The sequence below is a fragment of the Trachypithecus francoisi genome, unplaced genomic scaffold (genome assembly GCF_009764315.1).
Source record: "Trachypithecus francoisi isolate TF-2019V2 unplaced genomic scaffold, Tfra_2.0 Lachesis_group12, whole genome shotgun sequence".
NCBI lineage: Eukaryota > Metazoa > Chordata > Mammalia > Primates > Cercopithecidae > Trachypithecus > Trachypithecus francoisi.
In genome coordinates this window covers 14,462,705-14,479,856 of record NW_022681457.1, presented here as the reverse complement: position 1 = coordinate 14,479,856, position 17,152 = coordinate 14,462,705, and the positions used below count along the sequence as shown (strand labels likewise).

Below are 17,152 nucleotides of genomic sequence, written 5' to 3'. Positions count from 1 at the left end.
GTTTCCGGGGACTTCTGGGGATTGTAGTCCGTTTTATGGGAAGTGTAGTCCAGTGGTTCATGGAACACCGGGCATTTTGGCTCTGGCAGGTGATCCGGTGAATTCTGGGAAGGATAGTCCAGATACTCTGCGGAGTTGCGGGCCCTTTGGCTCAGGCGGGCGGGTCTGGGGAATTCTGGGAAGTGGAGTCCAGACACTCCGGCGCAGAGGACACTTCCGGTCTCCGAGTCTGAGGTTCCTGCTTTAATGACCGGCGTCTTGCAGGACATTTTGAACGAGCCCCTTTTGCCTGAGGCTCGCAACCACCCGATGATCGATGATCGTCTCAGGGGAAAAGAAGCCTTGGCAAAGAGCAGAGGTTTAGAGGTGCGAGGGCGGGGAGGGTGTTTATTGTTCCCTTCAGTGGAGCCTTCTGGCGTCGGGGGGCTGTGCTGGCGTCCCCGGGGATGGGATGGGGGGGGCCCTGTGTGCCCTGCTCTGAGGGTTTTCAGGACTTTGACCTCGCTCAGTCCGCCTCCCTACATATGCGGCCTCTTTCTCGCAGTGTGATGTGAAATGTTACTTAATGTCTCTGTACTTCCCATTGCTGTTCTTTAAAATGGTGCATATAGGATCATCCTAACATTGTTTTGCGAATTGAAAGAGATAATACAAATGAAAGCCTTAAAGTTGTCCCTGTCACTTGGTGCGTGGTGGTCTCTTGTTTCCTGATATTTTAAAACGTTTGATATCATTTCAAAGCTATAGAAAAATTGCCAAAACAGCATGAGAAATTATCATATACTGTTTACCCAAATTTGCCAAATGTTTACATTTTTCCTGTTTGCTTTGATACCACCAGGAAAATACCTGTAACCAGAGACTGCTGATTGGTAGTTTTCTGCAGCAAGGAAGCCCACATACCATGGTAATTGTGGGGTGTCTTGGTAAGAGGCATTTAGGAAGGGCTGGTTATAGGGTTTCACATACCATGGTAGATAATATTGGATATTATATTAAATAATACTGTTACCGATTACATATCAGATAGATGTGTTAAAAGAATACTAGTATTTGTAGTGTACTTACTAAATAGTGTTGGATAGCATATTGCCTAGCATCATGTTATCTAATCTGCAGTTCCATATATGAATTTGTTAAATTTGTCATTTAAAGTCCTTATGACTGTCCTCTGCCCCACCCTTCACCTATTCAAAGTCCAGCTTATGCATTGTCTTTAGCTGTCATATTTCCATAGTTGTTCATTTGGAGTTTAATATTGAAGGGGGCCTGCCTCTCCACACCTGTGGGTATTTATTGCAAGGTGGAGACGAGAGACTGAGAAAAGAAATAAGGCACAGAGACAAAGTATAGAGGAAGAAAAGTGGGCCTGGGGGACCGGTGCTAGTCTCTGAGTTTCCTCAGTATTGATCACAATCTCTACCATCTTGGCGAGGGGGATGTGGCAGGACTATAGGGTAATAGTGGGGAGAGGGTCAGCAAGAAAACATGTGAGCAAAGGACTCTGTGTCATAAATAAGTTTAAGGAAAGGTGCTGTGCCTGATTTATGTTTGACTTTACACAAACATCTCAGTGCTTTAAAGAGCAGTATTGCTGCCAGCATGTCTCACCTCCAGCCATAAGGTGGTTTTCTCCTATCTCAGTAAATAGAATGTACGATCGGGTTTTACACCGAGACATTCCATTCCCAGGGACGAGCAGGAGACAGATGCCTTCCTCTTATCTCAACTGAAAAGAGGCCTTCCTAGGCCGGGCGCGGTGGCTCAAGCCTGTAATCCCAGCACTTTGGGAGGCCGAGACGGGCGGATCACGAGGTCAGGAGATCGAGACCATCCTGGCTAACACTGTGAAACCCCGTCTCTACTAAAAATACAAAAAACTAGCCGGGCGAGGTGGCGGCGCCTGTAGTCCCAGCTACTCGGGAGGCTGAGGCAGGAGAATGGCGTAAACCCGGGAGGCGAGCTTACAGTGAGCAGAGATCTGGCCACTGCACTCCAGCCTGGGTGACAGAGCGAGACTCGTCTCAAAAAAGAAAAGAGGCCTTCCTCTTTCACTAATCCTCCTCAGCACAAACCCTTTACGGGTGTCGGGCTGGGGGACGGTCAGGTCTATCCCTTCCCGGGAGGCCATATCTCAGGCTGTCTCAGTGGGGGGAAACCTTGCACAATGCCCAGGTTTTCTTGGGCAGAGGTCCCTGCGGCTTTCCACAGTGCATTGTGTCCCCAGTTACTCGAGACTGGAGAATGGCAATGACTTTTACTAAGCATACTCCCTGCAAACACATTTTTACCAAAGCACACCCTGCAGAGCCCTAAATCCATTAAACCTTGAGTCAATACAGCACATGTTTCTGGGAGCACAGGGTTGGGGCTAGGGTTACAGATTAAATTCTCAAGGCAGAAGAATTTTTCTTAGTACAGATGAAAATGGAGTTTCTTATGTCTTCCTTTTTCTACGTAGACGCAGTAACAGCCTGATCTCTCTTTCTTTCCCCCACAGATATATTTCACATTTAGGTTCAGATTATACATTGTTAGTGGGGATTCCACAGGAGTGCTGAGATGCCCTTTTCTTTTCTTTTTTTTCTTTTTCTGTTTTTTGAGACAGAGTTTCGCTCTTGTCACCCCGGCTGGAGTACAATGGTGAATTAAGGTGCCCCTTTCATTGTAACATAACAAGGTCCAAGTGATGCTCGTTTGTCCCTTCATTGGTGATCTCAGCTTTGTCACTGGCCAAGAAGATGTCTTTCAGATTTGTCCAGTCTTATGTTACTTTTTTTTAAATTATGAAGTTTCTTATGGGAAAACACATTATTAGTGGGCATTTTCTTGTAAAGAAGAGCTTCCATTTCTCCTCTATTGGTTCATTGATGTGTTCAACTATAAATATTCTATCAATATGGACTCAGAATCCAGTCTTATTGATTCTAATGATATGTGCATTAACAGCTATTTAACTCTAGGTTTATTTTAGTTGTAGCATTCACCCATTTCAGGTGTACAAGTCAGTGATCTTTAGGAACTTTGATGTGGAGTAATCATCATCATAATTCAGCCGAGATCACTTTCATCCCCCAGTTGAACTCCTCATGCCCATTTACTTTAAACCTCATTCTCACCTCAACTTTAGAACAACTACTAACCTACTTTCTATATATATTTATCTATTCCAGACATTTGATGTAAATGGAATCGTAGGGTCTGTGGGTTTTTGTGACTTGCTTCTTTCACTTACTGTAATGTTTTCAAGGTTCACAGGTGTTGCTGCATGGCTCAGTATTTCATTCCTTTACATTTCTGAATAAGATTCCATTGTGTGAATATGCCACAATTTTTCTATCCATTTACCCATAGGAGAGCTTCTTGGTTGTGTGCAATTTGGGGTTAGTATGAATAATGCTGCTGTGAGCATTCATGTGCTAATTGAAAATATGAGTCCTTGTTGGTGGGTGACATCCCTGACCACCCTTTCATGTCTCTTTTTCTGTCTTCATGGCACTTTCCAGGCACAATTCTGCTTTCCCTTGAACTGCATCATTCAGGACTCTGCAAATTCCCTAAAGTAGGAGGAAAAATGACCAGGTCCAAGGTGAGTAGGGCTTTCCTCTCTTACTGTTAAAATTCCATCTTACTACTCAGATTCTTCTGTGTTTTTCTCTGTCCTGGGAAGACTCAAGGAGAACAACAGGACTTTGAGGATCTCTTGTCGCCTGGCTAATTTTTGTATCATTAGTAGAGATGGGGTTTTATCATGTTGGTCAGGCTGGTCTTGAACTTCTGACTTCAAGTGATCTGCCCGCCTCGGCCTCTGAAAGTGCTGGGATTACAGGTGTGAGCCACTGCACCCAGCCAGAAAGCCTTCATTTAAAATGTCTAGTAATACTGGGCCGGGTGCAGTGGCTCACGCCTATAATCCCAGCACTTTGGGAGGCTGAGGCAGGCAGATCACCTGAGGTCGGGAGTTCGAGACCAGTCTGACCAACATGGAGAAACCCCATCTCTACTAAAAATACAAAATCAGCTGGGCCTGGTGGAGCATGCCTATAATCCCAGCTACTCGGTAGGCTGAAGCAGGAGAATCACTTCAAACCGGGAGGTAGAGGTTGCAGTGAGCTGAGATCGGGCCATTGCACTGCAGCCTGGGCAACAAGAGCGAAATTCTGTCTCAAAAAAAAAAAAAAAAATGTCTAGTAATACTGAAGATTGGCCAGTCACTTGTGTACTGTCACTCATTTACTTCTCAGAGCAGCAGAATGAGGAGGTTCCTGGTCTCTTCTTCTCCTAAACTCAGAAATATGAGAAACCTGCTGAGAATCACAGAGGCAGTCAAGGATCAGGAATCTTAGCCATTCTGCCCAAGTGAAAGAGAGAGACGAGAAGAAAGAAAAATTCTCCACTGAGGGTCTGGTGCCCTGTGGTATGAGTGTCTGGAGCACTCCCTTGAGTGATGACATCCACAGGCAGCGCTTCTTCTCTTTGTCCTGCGTTGGTGTGACCTCTTCTTTTCCAGACCTGGCACCTACTCAGGTGTACTCATTATTCCAACTACCTAAGGACAGTGATTACCACAGCTGTTCTTTAAAAAAATCTCTAAATTCCTCCTTATGACACAAGATGGCTCACAAAAAAATTTTTTTTTTTTTTGAGACAGAGTCTCGCTCTGTTGCCCAGGCTGGAGTTCAGTGGCATGATCTCAGCTCACTGCAAGCTCTGCCTCCCGGGTTCACGCCATTCTCCTGCCTCAGCCTCCCGAGTAGCTGGGACGACAGGTGCCCACCACCACGCCCAGCTAAATTTTTTTTTTTTGTATTTTTAGTAGAGACAGGGTTTCACCATGTCAGCCAGGATGGTCTTGATTTCCTGACCTTGTGATCTACCCGCCTCGGCCTCCCAAAGTGTTGGGATTACAGGCATGAGCCACTGCGCCCAGCCCGCCTCACACATTGTTACCAGAAAAAAATGACAACCTGGGGCAAAGATATTTACCCCTTGGATAGTTAAGGAAGAATAAATCCACAATAAGAATCTTCTAAAAGGATAAAGAAAATAGTTCAAACAGTGGAACAAAGAACACTAAAAGGCAATTGTAAATGAAGAAATAGAGATGGCAAAAGTGATGATATTCATTTATAATAATAAGTGAGAATAATAGGATGAATTATTCTTCCTAATCAGATTACCAAAACCATGGGAATATTTATAAACTACTCTTGGCCATGATAAGGAGAATTAGGGTACTTGTATTCTGTTGAATGATTAGAGGGCTAGGGAAAAAAGTGAGATGAAAGTATGCAATTATATGATGATAATATTAAATGTGGTTATTTTTCACATTTTAATTTTCATATGAAATTATTTTAAATGAGAGAGGAGAGTCGTTCTTACATCTTACTACTTACTATATCATCTTTGCAGGATTGATAATGGAAAACATGTAAAAATAAATATTTATTCTTTAGTGTAGCTAAAACTAGATCATCAGTTCCCTGGAATCCTGTGGAACCCTGAAATAGATAATGGTAGTAACAGTAATAAGTAATACCAGCTAATGTTCATTAAACACTTAGTCTGTGCCATAGACTTTTCAAAATACTGTATATTTCCTTGCTTAATTCTTGAAAAAACTCTGTCATATAAGAACTATTATTCACAGAGGGAACAAAGCTTGTAGGCAAACATGGTTAGAAATGGGCAGACTCTTAGGATGTGCACTGAGGCATATTGGCTTTTGATCAGGACACTAAATGCTGCAATAAGCGTATGTGGTTTGTGCCTTGCAAGTGCAGAAGACACACCGAGTACCATGGAGCAGGTTCACTGTGCACTGTTTACCAACTTGTGTGAGTCCTGTGGGACAGAACACACTCACATGTAACAGATTACATGAAGCAGATTTATGACTATAGATTGGCAACAGGGGAGCCCAGAAGCCTGGGGTCCACTGTGAGCTGGCCATCCAGGGCTCAAGAAAACTACCTTGAGCAGATGGAATCTTGACTGCATGTGCCCCATTTGCACCAGAGCTGAGGCACCCCAGAAGGTAACCTGCCCCTGTTTATATACTTCAGGGTGCCATGACTCATGGAGAAAAACTTGAAGGACATCCTGCTTCCAGGTGAGAGAGGAACAAAGCCCAGACTGTCAAAGGCAGTTAGTTCCTCCCCATAATACTGCATTCCTAGAATAATCTACCATTATTCTTGAGAACTGCAAGCAAGAAAGGAGAGAGAACTGAGTCTGCCCATTTCTAACCATGTGACCTCAGACATGTTTGCCTACAACTGTCCTGCAGTCCCTCCCCTGACCTAGATATCCCCCTTAGCCAACTGGTCCATTTCATGTGCCCATCGACCTCCCTAGGCCTGGAGGTGTTGGTTGATCTTGTTAGATCAGTGTAATACCTTGACTGACACAATGTCTGCCAACTTCATGGAATTATAGCTGGAATACATTCCGTGGACCCCAGAGGAGCATGACTACAAGCAGCACGGCCAGACCTTCCTGAAGTAGCAATCCTGCCTGGGTCCCAGTTATCAAAATAAGAAGCTGCTGAAGATACCAAAGAAGAATCATTCAGGTGGCCCCAGTGTCTGAAGCCAGTGGGCCTGCTTCTGGGTTGCCTCTCATTGAGTTTTTACAATAGCTGTGTATCCAGAGAAGGCCAGAGGTGTTGGCAGTCGCAGACTCACTACTCCCAGTAGGGCTAAAAGCACAGAGCACTTGAGTCTTTTGAACCTTCCTGAGGGAGTGAAGGGATGTTGCTGGGCTCCCGAGGCAGTGGCCGTGGAAGAAGTAGTATCTATCAACCATTGTCTCACCATTTTTCATGGGAATTGACTTGTAGGTGTAGAACATAATTCTGGAAGCTAGCTACAACTCCAGGCAGGTCCCCAGTCAGCCTGGGGCACAGCTTTAGCCTTCTTGCCCAGTGGTACATCTTGCTCCCAGGGTGACATCTAAGGGCACCCCCGGCATGCCTAATGTTTAGGATCTAACAGTCTGCCAGCTTTCCAGGCATGACATTGCCAACCCTGTATCTGGGTCACACTCCAAACTACCCACAGAGAAAGCCATAAGGCTCAAGTGCACACAGCACCCATTCCCTTGTTTGGCTGTTCTGTGACCCATTTGTGGGAATGGGTACATTATCTTTTGCCATCCAGATCTCATTTTTGGCACAGTTGCATAAGGTCAGTTCCCCCCGTATGACATTCATGCGGCCCTTACAGAGAGGAATGCCACTCATCTAGTCCTGGTTATCATTATGTGGAACATTTCTCATCCAGGTAGTCAAAGGAACATGGTGCGAGCAAGCACAGTCCACTGTAGCTTTGTTGAAGTTGTATGATTCTGTTAGCTTACACCAGTTACCACTGGGCCCTCCAGCTCTCTCTCATGTGGCAGGTGCCAGGTCCTGACTTGACAAGCCAGGGTTATGGAGCTGTTGGTGTGCACTGTGGCATGAGGGATGCTGGTGTGGTTTACCATGGTCAAGATGAGAGGGTCACTGTGGTTGGTGATAGAATAAATCCAGAGGAGCAGATGGAACACTTAGCCAGGTTGACATGAAGTGACTGCAGCTTGACATAACTTAAGGAATGTGCTGTGCTTCCAGGCCTCTGCTGCCACACCCTTGGGAAAACAGCAGATTAATAGCTGTTGGATAGGGGGTGGGCTGAGGTGGTGTAGCGACCCAGTCCGTCTGTCCCTGTCCTGAGGCTACTACCACTGTAGACATCCATTCCCCTGGTTGTTTGGCCCAGACCTTCCTGCCTGAGTTGTTCAGTCAGGAAGGGAGGTCATGTCCTGTACAAAAAGATATGCCTGATAGTGCCAGCCACCCAAATGGAAGGATCAGGTGTCCCCAGTACCATCAGAAGGACCCTGGTACCCCCTACAGTATTCTGTGGTTTCATTCTTCACCACTGTGGGATCCCGTAGAGGTCAGGAGGACCTTTGTCGGTTACTGTGATGATCTGAACCACAAACTACCAATAGCTTGTGCACTATAAAGGGGAAAAGGAAAAATAATTATTGGGAATACTGAGATTGGGGTTTCACAGCCACAGCCTCATCAACCGGCTGCCAGGTTGGGCAGATACTGACTGAATTGCTCACTGTTGCTGGGACTATTAGCAAGGTTCATTGAAACCTATATACCTGTAGCCCAGGATGCAGCATTTAGACTCCTAGGGGGCTACATACAAGTAAACTCAATGAGTTCACTAAATAAGGCCACAGCACTTCTCCATCATTGGACTTCTGGTGACGCTTGGGACAATTAAGGTGTGTCATTGTCAGGACACAGACTAGAATGAATGGGAATTCTATAAGTTGACCTACATCTCTGAAGATCCAGAAAAACTTTCCATTTTTCCCCTTGACCTTCTCAGTGTTGCTTCTCTCCCAGTAACCATTGGTTGTGAGATTGAGGTTGCATATGTTTGATGCTATAGGAGGCAGTGACCTTCAAGGATGTGGCGGTGGTCTTCACTGAGGAGGAGCTGGGGCTGCTGGACCTTGCCCAGAGGAAGCTGTATCGAGATGTGATGCTGGAGAACTTCAGGAACCTGCTGTCAGTGGGTGAGGACAGGCATCTTCTATAAGGGAATGTCAGGTCCCACGAGTGCTTTTGTATCCTAGGGTGTTCAAGTTTAAGTGTGCAGTGGGAACCTAAATTTCCAGTAAGTGTTACCCTGATATTATCTAGAATATGTTGGGATTAAGCATGTGACTTTGCCTGTTTACAGGGCATCAACCATTCCACCGAGATACCTTCCACTTTCTAAGGGAGGAAAAGTTTTTGATGATAGATATAGCAACCCAAAGAGAAGGGAATTCAGGTAAGAAGCAAGCAACTGTGTGTCCTTGTTTGTGACTTCCATCTGTTTTACTTCTGTGCATGTTCAACTGCATTACCTTGTTCTAAATGGCCAAACATCTTTCCTGGATTATTATAACCTCCTTCCAGCTGGTGGCCCTGCTCCGTGCCTTCCCACCCTGACATCTGTTCTCCTCATGGTGGCTAAAGTGATCCTTAGGACATGGATGTCAGAATGTCATTCCTCAGCTTAAGAGCCATTCTGGCTTCTTATTTTTATGAAAGCCTCTTTAAGTGGCTTCTAGAAACCCCTGTGGTCTACTCTTCATTCTTCACTGCCTCTTCACTACATCTCCCATACTCTCCCTCTTTCTCTATCTTTTCTGGCCACCTTGTCATCCCTCTTGTTTCTCCATCCTGCCAAGTACACTGTATCACCTGTTGCTGGTACCCAATGACCACAAACTTAGATGATTAAATAAGAAGCATTTATTATTTCTCTGTGATTTAGGCCTGAAGTGTAACACATCTCACTGGACAAAAATCAAGCTGTCTTAGGGCTTTGTTCCTTTCTGGATGTTCATGGAGAGAAGCCTTCATTTGTTTTACCAGTCCCTAGACACCGTCCACACTCCTTGGCTCCAGTTTCCATTCTTCCATCTTTGAAGGCAGCTACATTGCATCCTTGACCATTCTTCCAGAGTCACTCTCCCTCTGCCACTCTTCTTATGCCTATGTCTTCCACCTTTCAGGCCCCTTGTGATTGTATTCATCACTCCTGCATGATCCAAGTTGACTTTCCTACTTTCTGCTTAGCTGATTAGTGACCTCAATGACATCTGCAGCCTTAATCTGCCTTGCCGTGTAATGTTTCAGATTCATAGGTCCTGAAGGTTGGATGTAGACATCTTTCAGGAACAATTATGTTCCCTACCACAGAAGCTTCTGCCTCAGAGCCCTCACTTGCTTTTGTCTCTGACTGGAATCCTCTGTCCCCACAAAACTTACTGACCCCCTCCCTTAGTTTATGCAGGTCTCTGCTGCGTTTTAATATCATGGGAGAGGTCATCTTCAAGCACCCTATTGAAAATACCATCCTATCTTTACTTGGTCTGCAAGTATTGTGTGTCATATGCTTTTGTTTACTGGTAGATCACTTATTCCCTTTCAAATATAATCTCTACAAGGTGTTTATCTGTTTGTTTATGACTGTATTTTCAGTGCCTAGAATAGTTCTAGTACATGGAGGGATCTATAAATATTTAGTATCCTGATGAATGAATTAATGGATGGGGGGACTTCACTGCCTGTAGGAATCATGGAGCTACCTGATAAGTAATACATGAACCAGAGTGAATGAAATGTATTAGTCCCTTGGAAGCCATAGGGATTTGATTTCAGGACCCCACATGGATACCAAAAGCCAGAGATGTTCAAGTTCCTGATATATGTGGAGTATTTGCCTATAACCTATGTACATCCTCCCATATACTTTAAATCATGTCTAGACCAGTTATAATACCAAATGCAATGCCTACGTGTCACTTCATTCACAAGGATTCAACATAGGACTCAGTTTGTGAGAAATTCCAGTTTTGCTCTTTGGAACTGAAATTTTTTTCCCTAAATAATTTTTAAGCACTGTTGGTTGAATCCATGGGTACCAAACCCATGGATATGGAGGGCTGATTATATATTGCAGAACAGTTTTTTTTTTTTCTCTGTGGATGACTGCTTATCCATTTTCAACTTTCTTAGGTTTCCTTGACATGACTGGTTTTATGTGTGTGCAGTTGACCCATGTCCTGTGGAAACTTCTAAGCATAGCATTTTTTTTCATGACCACGCTGAGTAATATGCCTTCCCTGGGACCCACCCTGGAGCTTTCCATAGGGAGCACATTTATATCTGGGAAGAAAGTCTTTTTGAATGAGGATTTCCAGCTACATTTCCTTTGAAAGATTTACCCATTTGCAGCCCATTTGCCTTTTCCAAAGTCAGCCTGCACTTCACTGCCCCCAGGTTCCTCCTTCCTTCCCTTAGAGGGGGAAGAATGAGGATGAGAGGATGCAAGTTATGTAGCTGAATGTTGACTCTGTTTCTGGTCATCTTTCTTCAAAAATGTGTATATTTCCCTCATCTTTATATTATGCAAATTTAATTGTCAAAAAGTTAAAAGGATACAGATTTTACAGGCTTTTTGTTTATTTTTATAGATTTAGTGCTATATTTTGAACTGGTAAATGGTATGACCTGGAAGGAATTGGGGAATTACCTTCTCAAAATAGAAAGATCCTGAGAGACCTTCCCTTCTCCTTAAAGACCTCTTATTTATAAGTCACAGTGTATTAAATATATCCCTGTACTGGTAAGAGGATTGTTCCCTTGACCGTCTTTGTGGGTGGAAACTGCAGGGTTTGTTTCACGCAGCCCTCTGCTGTCCACTCTTTGCGGGAGAGAGCGTGCAAGCGAGCGAGTGCCGGAACTGGAGCAAATGAATGCTGGAATTGGCTGGTCACTCCTCTCTGGTGGGAGCAGGCTCTGTGCATGCCCCACAGCAGTGTCCAAGCATGTTACAACACGTGCTGTTTCAGCTCTGCCATCTGGGGATGGCCAAGTGCCAGCCAGCTCAGTGGAGCTTCAGGGTAGCTGCCCCTGCCCTCTTGGAGCTAGGTTCTTGTCCAGCATCCAGGAAGAACCAGGTCACACGAACTGTGTGAAAGGTGATGAATGCAGAAGACTTATTGAGCAGTAGGTGGCTCTCAGCAGAAAAGGAGGCTGGAAAGGGGATGGGAAGGTGATCTGTTTCTGAAGCCAGGCCATTTGTGGCTAGACCACTTTCCAAAGCCACACCTTCTGAAGTTAGCCACATCTGTCCATAGTTTCCGACACTCAGTTGCTGCTCTGCTTACTGCTCAGCAACGTGTATCCTTGCCACTCAGCTGCTTGTGTTGCTCTGCCAGCTGAAATCTTTTATGGGCACAGGATAGTGGCACGCAGGCCAAAAAAGCAACATTTGGGCAGAAAAATGGGGTCATCTGTTTCCACTTAGGGCGGAGGTTCTAGGCTTAAGGGTGGAGTTTGGCCAGGAGCCCAGCCCTTCTTTGTCACCACTGTACACTAATAGGTATCCACTTACCTGTTAATATTTTCCAAGATTCAACTTTTGGAACTTAACTCTCCATCAGAAAAATTTACCTGTTTCAGGACTTGGTAATATCCTGACAAAGTTTTGAACATTTTGTGAGCATGAACCATAGTAAGAAACACCTTTTTCAGTATAACCTGGACATTTTTCATGCGTGTAGATGTATGTGAGTGAAATGTCAGATGTAGCTGACATTTCATGTAATAATAGCTTTCCTGCTTGTCTCCACGTTGTGATAATTTTCATTCTGATTCCTTTCTATAAATGTCTATTGCAGGTTTTAACTTTATTTCAGCTCACTGATGTATAGTCTTGAATATGAAAACAGTTATAAAGGCCAGTTTACCTACATTATAGGCTTTCTTTTCATTCCAAGTGATTCTTCACATCATTGATTGTCTGATCAAGAGCATCCTCCTTTGTGGACCCCTGGAAGGACAGCCTTTCAGATTCCCCTCAGAACTGCAGTTGTCTGTCTCTGTACTCTTTCAGATAACCAAGTTACTATCCATATCAAAACAGAAAAATAAGATTAAGTATTTTATATGTGTCATGCAAAATTCTTGTACAGGAATACTTTCGATCTGTAGATATAAACACTCTAAGGTGTTTGATGTTTAGTATCATGGAGAGTTAAACTAAAAAGTTTAATGGGACATTTTACAGAGAACTGCTCTCACTTCACTCCAAGTGCAAATTCAGGAGTTTTTCAAAACTACCTTCACTTTCAATAATTTCCTAGAAAGACTCTCAGAACTCACTGGATGCATTTATTCTCATAGTTACTGACATTTACAGGGAAAAGATGCATATTATAGTTAGCCAGGGGGAAAAACCAAATAAGGCAGAGTCCAGTGAAGCACCAAATGTGGATCTCCTATTGTATTCTCACAGTAGAGTGGGGCATGTTACATACCCAAAATTATCATGTGACTTAGACACAGGGAACTACCAGTCAGGGAAAGTCAACTGAGTGCTGGGATCAGAGTAATTATTGGGGCTCCATTACACAGCCATAATGGGTTAGTTGATTCTTGTGTGGTTAGTCTTTTGGTCCACTGGTTCCCTGTGACCTAAATCCCACATTAAATCACACTGTTATTTTTTCTGACATGGGGAATGCCACCTGCCATTTCCCATCCCCCAAAGCTGTGGCTAGTCACAACCCTAAATTATATTATTTCACTATCAAGAGTTACCCAAGATTTGCCCCAAGCAAACAGAGAGACATTCCTCAGGCGTGCCCCTTCAAGATCCTACAGATTACCTCTCAGATACTGAGGACAAAGTCCCGGGCTCTTTTTAGTTAGGTTAACTTCTTTTCTTATTTTTAAAAATGTTTTTTAAGCCACCTCGTACAGAAAGGAAGGTTAACTTTTTTATAAGGAAATACAATATACAGGCAAATATACACAGTATTTATTATGTTACTGCTTTCCCTTAGAGTTCCTTTTGATTCATATTTCATTATGTGCATAATAGTTTAGTAATTTACCATGTAAGATTTCAGACTGAGTTGGAAATTTTAAAAATAGTAACAGGTTAAATGTATGTGTCATATTAATTTTTTATTTCTATCAAGGATTTTATATTTGAGATGTGGTATGGTTCTTTCTTTCTCCTTTTCCTTTTCCTTTTCTTTTCCTTTCCTTTCCTTCTTTTTTTGAGACAGAGTCTCACTCTGTCGCCCAGGCTGGAGTGCAGTGGCACAATCTTGGCTCACTGCAACCTGTGCCTCCTGGGTTCAATCAATTCTCCTGCCTCAGTCTCCCAAGTATCTGGGATTATAGGTGTGTGCCACTATACCTGGCTGATTTTTATATTTTTAGTAGAGACAGGGTTTCACTGTGTTGGTCAGGCTTGTCCTGAACTCCTGACCTCAAGTGATCCACAGGCCTCAACCTCCCAAAGTGCTTCAGCCTCCCAAAGTGCTGGGATTATGGGTGTGAGCCACCGTGCCCGGTGACATGGTACAGTTTTAGATTGCTCTCATGCAAACCAGAAACCAGGGTGCACTTGGAAAACAAAAACTGAATATTCATTGAAGTTTCCTACCATGTCCTAAGTGTGAACTCTTAAAAACACTGAACAGGGCATAGCTTGTCCTGATCTCTTAATTTTGTATTCTGATAGGAGGCAGGATCCAACCTGAGATGAAGACTGTTCAAGAAGCAGGACCACATGAAGGGTTGTCCTGCCAGCAGATCTGGAAAGAAATTGCAAGTGATTTAACCAGGCCTCAAGACTCTACCATAAATAGCCCTCAGTTCTTTGAACAGGGTGATGCCCACTCCCAGGTTGAGGAAGGATTATCTATAATGCATACAGGACAGAAACCTTCTGATCGTGGGAAGTGTAAACAATCCTTCAGTGATGTTTCCATCTTTGATCTTCCTCAGCAAATACACTCAACAGAGAAGTCTCATTCCCGTGATGAGTGTGGAAAAAGCTTCTGTTACATCTCAGCACTTCATATTCATCAGAGAGTCCACCTGGGAGAGAAACTCTTTAAGTGTGACGTGTGTGGTAAGGAATTCAGTCAGAGTTTACATCTGCAAACACATCAGAGAGTCCACACTGGGGAGAAACCTTTCAAATGTGAACAATGTGGGAGAGGCTTCAGAAGTAGATCAGCACTTACAGTTCATTCCAAATTACACATGGGAGAGAAACATTATAATTGTGAGGCATGTGGGAGGGCTTTCATTCATGACTTCCAGCTTCAGAAACATCAGAGAATTCACACAGGGGAGAAGCCATTCAAATGTGAGATATGTAGTATGAGCTTCCGTCTTAGGTCGAGTCTTAATAGGCATTGTGTGGTCCACACAGGAAAGAAACCAAACAACACTGGGGAATATGGAAAAGGCTTCATCGGTAGGCTGGATTTGTGTAAGCATCAGACGATCCACACAGGAGAGAAACCATATAATTGTAAAGAATGTGGGAAGAGCTTCAGACGGTCCTCATATCTTTTGATCCATCAGCGAGTCCACACTGGAGAAAAGCCATACAAATGTGACAAGTGTGGGAAGAGCTACATTACTAAGTCAGGTCTTGACTTGCACCATAGAGCCCACACAGGAGAGAGACCTTATAACTGTGATGACTGTGGGAAGAGCTTTAGACAGGCCTCAAGTATTTTGAATCATAAGAGACTCCACTGCCGGAAAAAACCATTCAAATGTGAGGACTGTGGAAAGAGGCTTGTACACCGGTCATACCGTAAAGACCAACCAAGAGACCACAGTGGAGAAAATCCATCCAAATGTGAGGACTGTGGGAAGCGCTACAAGAGGCGCTTGAATCTTGATATAATTTTATCATTATTTTTAAATGACACATAAGTGTACATATTTAAGGGGAAAAATTTGATATTTAAATATACGTATATGATGTATAATGATCAAATCAGTGTAATTAGCATATTTATCACCTCAAACAATGATCTCTTCTTTGTGTTGGGAAAATTAAAAATTCGTTGTTCTAGCAATTTGAAAATACATCGTTGTTGATGATAGCCACCTTTAGTGCTGCAGAACAGAACTTCTTCCTCCTATCTACCTGTACTTTTGTATCCTTTAGCCAACCTTTGGCCATCCCACCTATCCCCTACCCTTCCCTGCCTCTAGAGCCATTGTTCTCACTAATTCTATGAAATCAGCTTTTGTTTAGCTTCCACATGTGAGTAAGGACAGTTGGTATTTATCTTTCTTTGCTTGGGTTATATTGTTTAACATAATGTCCTCCAAAGCTCATCTTGCCACAAGTGACACAATTTTGTTTCTTTGTTATATCTAAAGAGTATTTCATTGTGTGTGTGTGTGTGTATATATATATATATGCCACCTTTTCTTCATCTATTGATGGACACTTAGGTGGGTTCCGTATCTTGGCTATTGTGAGTAGTGCTGCAGTGAACATAGGAGTGCAGATATCTCCTCGGCATACTGATTTCCTTTCCTTTGGATATACCCAGTAGTGCAATTGCTACATCACCGGAAATATTAGGCCTCAGAGGCTTCACACATGAGAGAAACCATCGAAGTGTGGGAGGATGGTATGTGCTTCATTCAGACTTTAACTCTTCAACTTCATCAGTGTCCACACTGGAAAGAAACCTTAGTAGTGTGATGTGTGTGATAAAGCCTCTACTCAGTCTCACTACAGTCTCATGTGAGAGTTCACAAAGGAGAGAAACATTAAAAATAAGAGGCATGTGGTAAGTGTGAGTTCATATCTTGTCATTTATCACAGAATCAATGCTGGTGAGTTTTCATCTGGTCTTATGGGAGGTAAAACATTTGTTTAAAGTTAGTGTTTCAGCCATAGCTCAGCATACCCCAGTGGTCATGGGACTGTCATAGCAGAGAATGCTTGTAAGTCGTGCTGCAGGGTTTCAAACAGAAGTTTGACAATTAGTTATTATTCAGGAGACAGGTTATTCACACACTTTCAAAACTCTAATGAACGTGTCAAAATTGATGACCACTAGAATGTTAGCCACATGTGTCTTTGTATTTTTGCTTCATCCTTACATCGCTTGAGTCTGGAAGATTGAGGCTGCAGTGACCTATGATAGTGCTACTGCACTCCAGCCAGGGCAACAGAGTGAGACCCTGTCTCAAAAAAAAAAAAAATTAAATAAATACCTTTGTGTGTTTCTGGACAAGCATCTCTGTGTTTCTGGAGTTTTTTTTTTGAGTGTATATACAGAATGTGTTACAATTATATTCTTATTTTCTTTGGCAATGAATATTTGCTGGAATTTTTCTATTTTATAACTGTATGCATTATTTTTAGATTTCTCGGTGAACATCAGAAACCCCACCTCGACAAGAAATACAATAATTAGCCAGTTGTGGTGGTGTATGTCTGTAGTCCCAGCTGGAGACTACTGGAGAGGCTGAGGTGGGAGGATCGCTTGAACCCAGGAGGCAGATATACAGATAAATGGAATAGAATTGAGAATCCATAAAGAAACCCATACATCTAAGGCCACTTGATTTTCAAGAAGGATCCAAGATTACTTTATGGAGACAGAATAGTCTCTTCAACCAATACTGCTGGGACACCTATACACAGACACATAACATAATGAAGTTAGATTGTATCTCACACTACACTTAAAAATTAACTCAAAATTCATCAATGACCTAATGTAATAGCTAAACTATAAAAGT

At 43.2% G+C, this 17,152-nt stretch overlaps 1 protein-coding gene across 8 annotated transcripts; it reads left to right on the top strand.

The window, feature by feature from the left end:
• Positions 1 to 200: 200 nt before the first annotated feature.
• Positions 201 to 16,644, top strand: ZNF223 (zinc finger protein 223). 8 transcript variants are annotated; one of them, XM_033224832.1, is made up of 7 exons: positions 222 to 366; positions 842 to 907; positions 3,507 to 3,589; positions 6,442 to 6,577; positions 8,457 to 8,583; positions 8,751 to 8,843; positions 14,103 to 16,644. In XM_033224832.1, the coding sequence occupies exons 5-7, from the start codon at positions 8,550 to 8,552 to the stop codon at positions 15,314 to 15,316; spliced, it is 1,341 nt and encodes a 446-aa protein (XP_033080723.1). In that variant the 5' UTR covers positions 222 to 366; positions 842 to 907; positions 3,507 to 3,589; positions 6,442 to 6,577; positions 8,457 to 8,549; the 3' UTR covers positions 15,317 to 16,644. The 8 variants fall into 8 exon arrangements, with proteins under 8 accessions (XP_033080720.1, XP_033080723.1, XP_033080721.1 ...); XM_033224830.1 differs by lacking the exon at positions 6,442 to 6,577; XM_033224831.1 differs by having other exon boundaries at positions 6,442 to 8,583.
• The last annotated feature ends 508 nt before the right edge of the window (positions 16,645 to 17,152 follow it).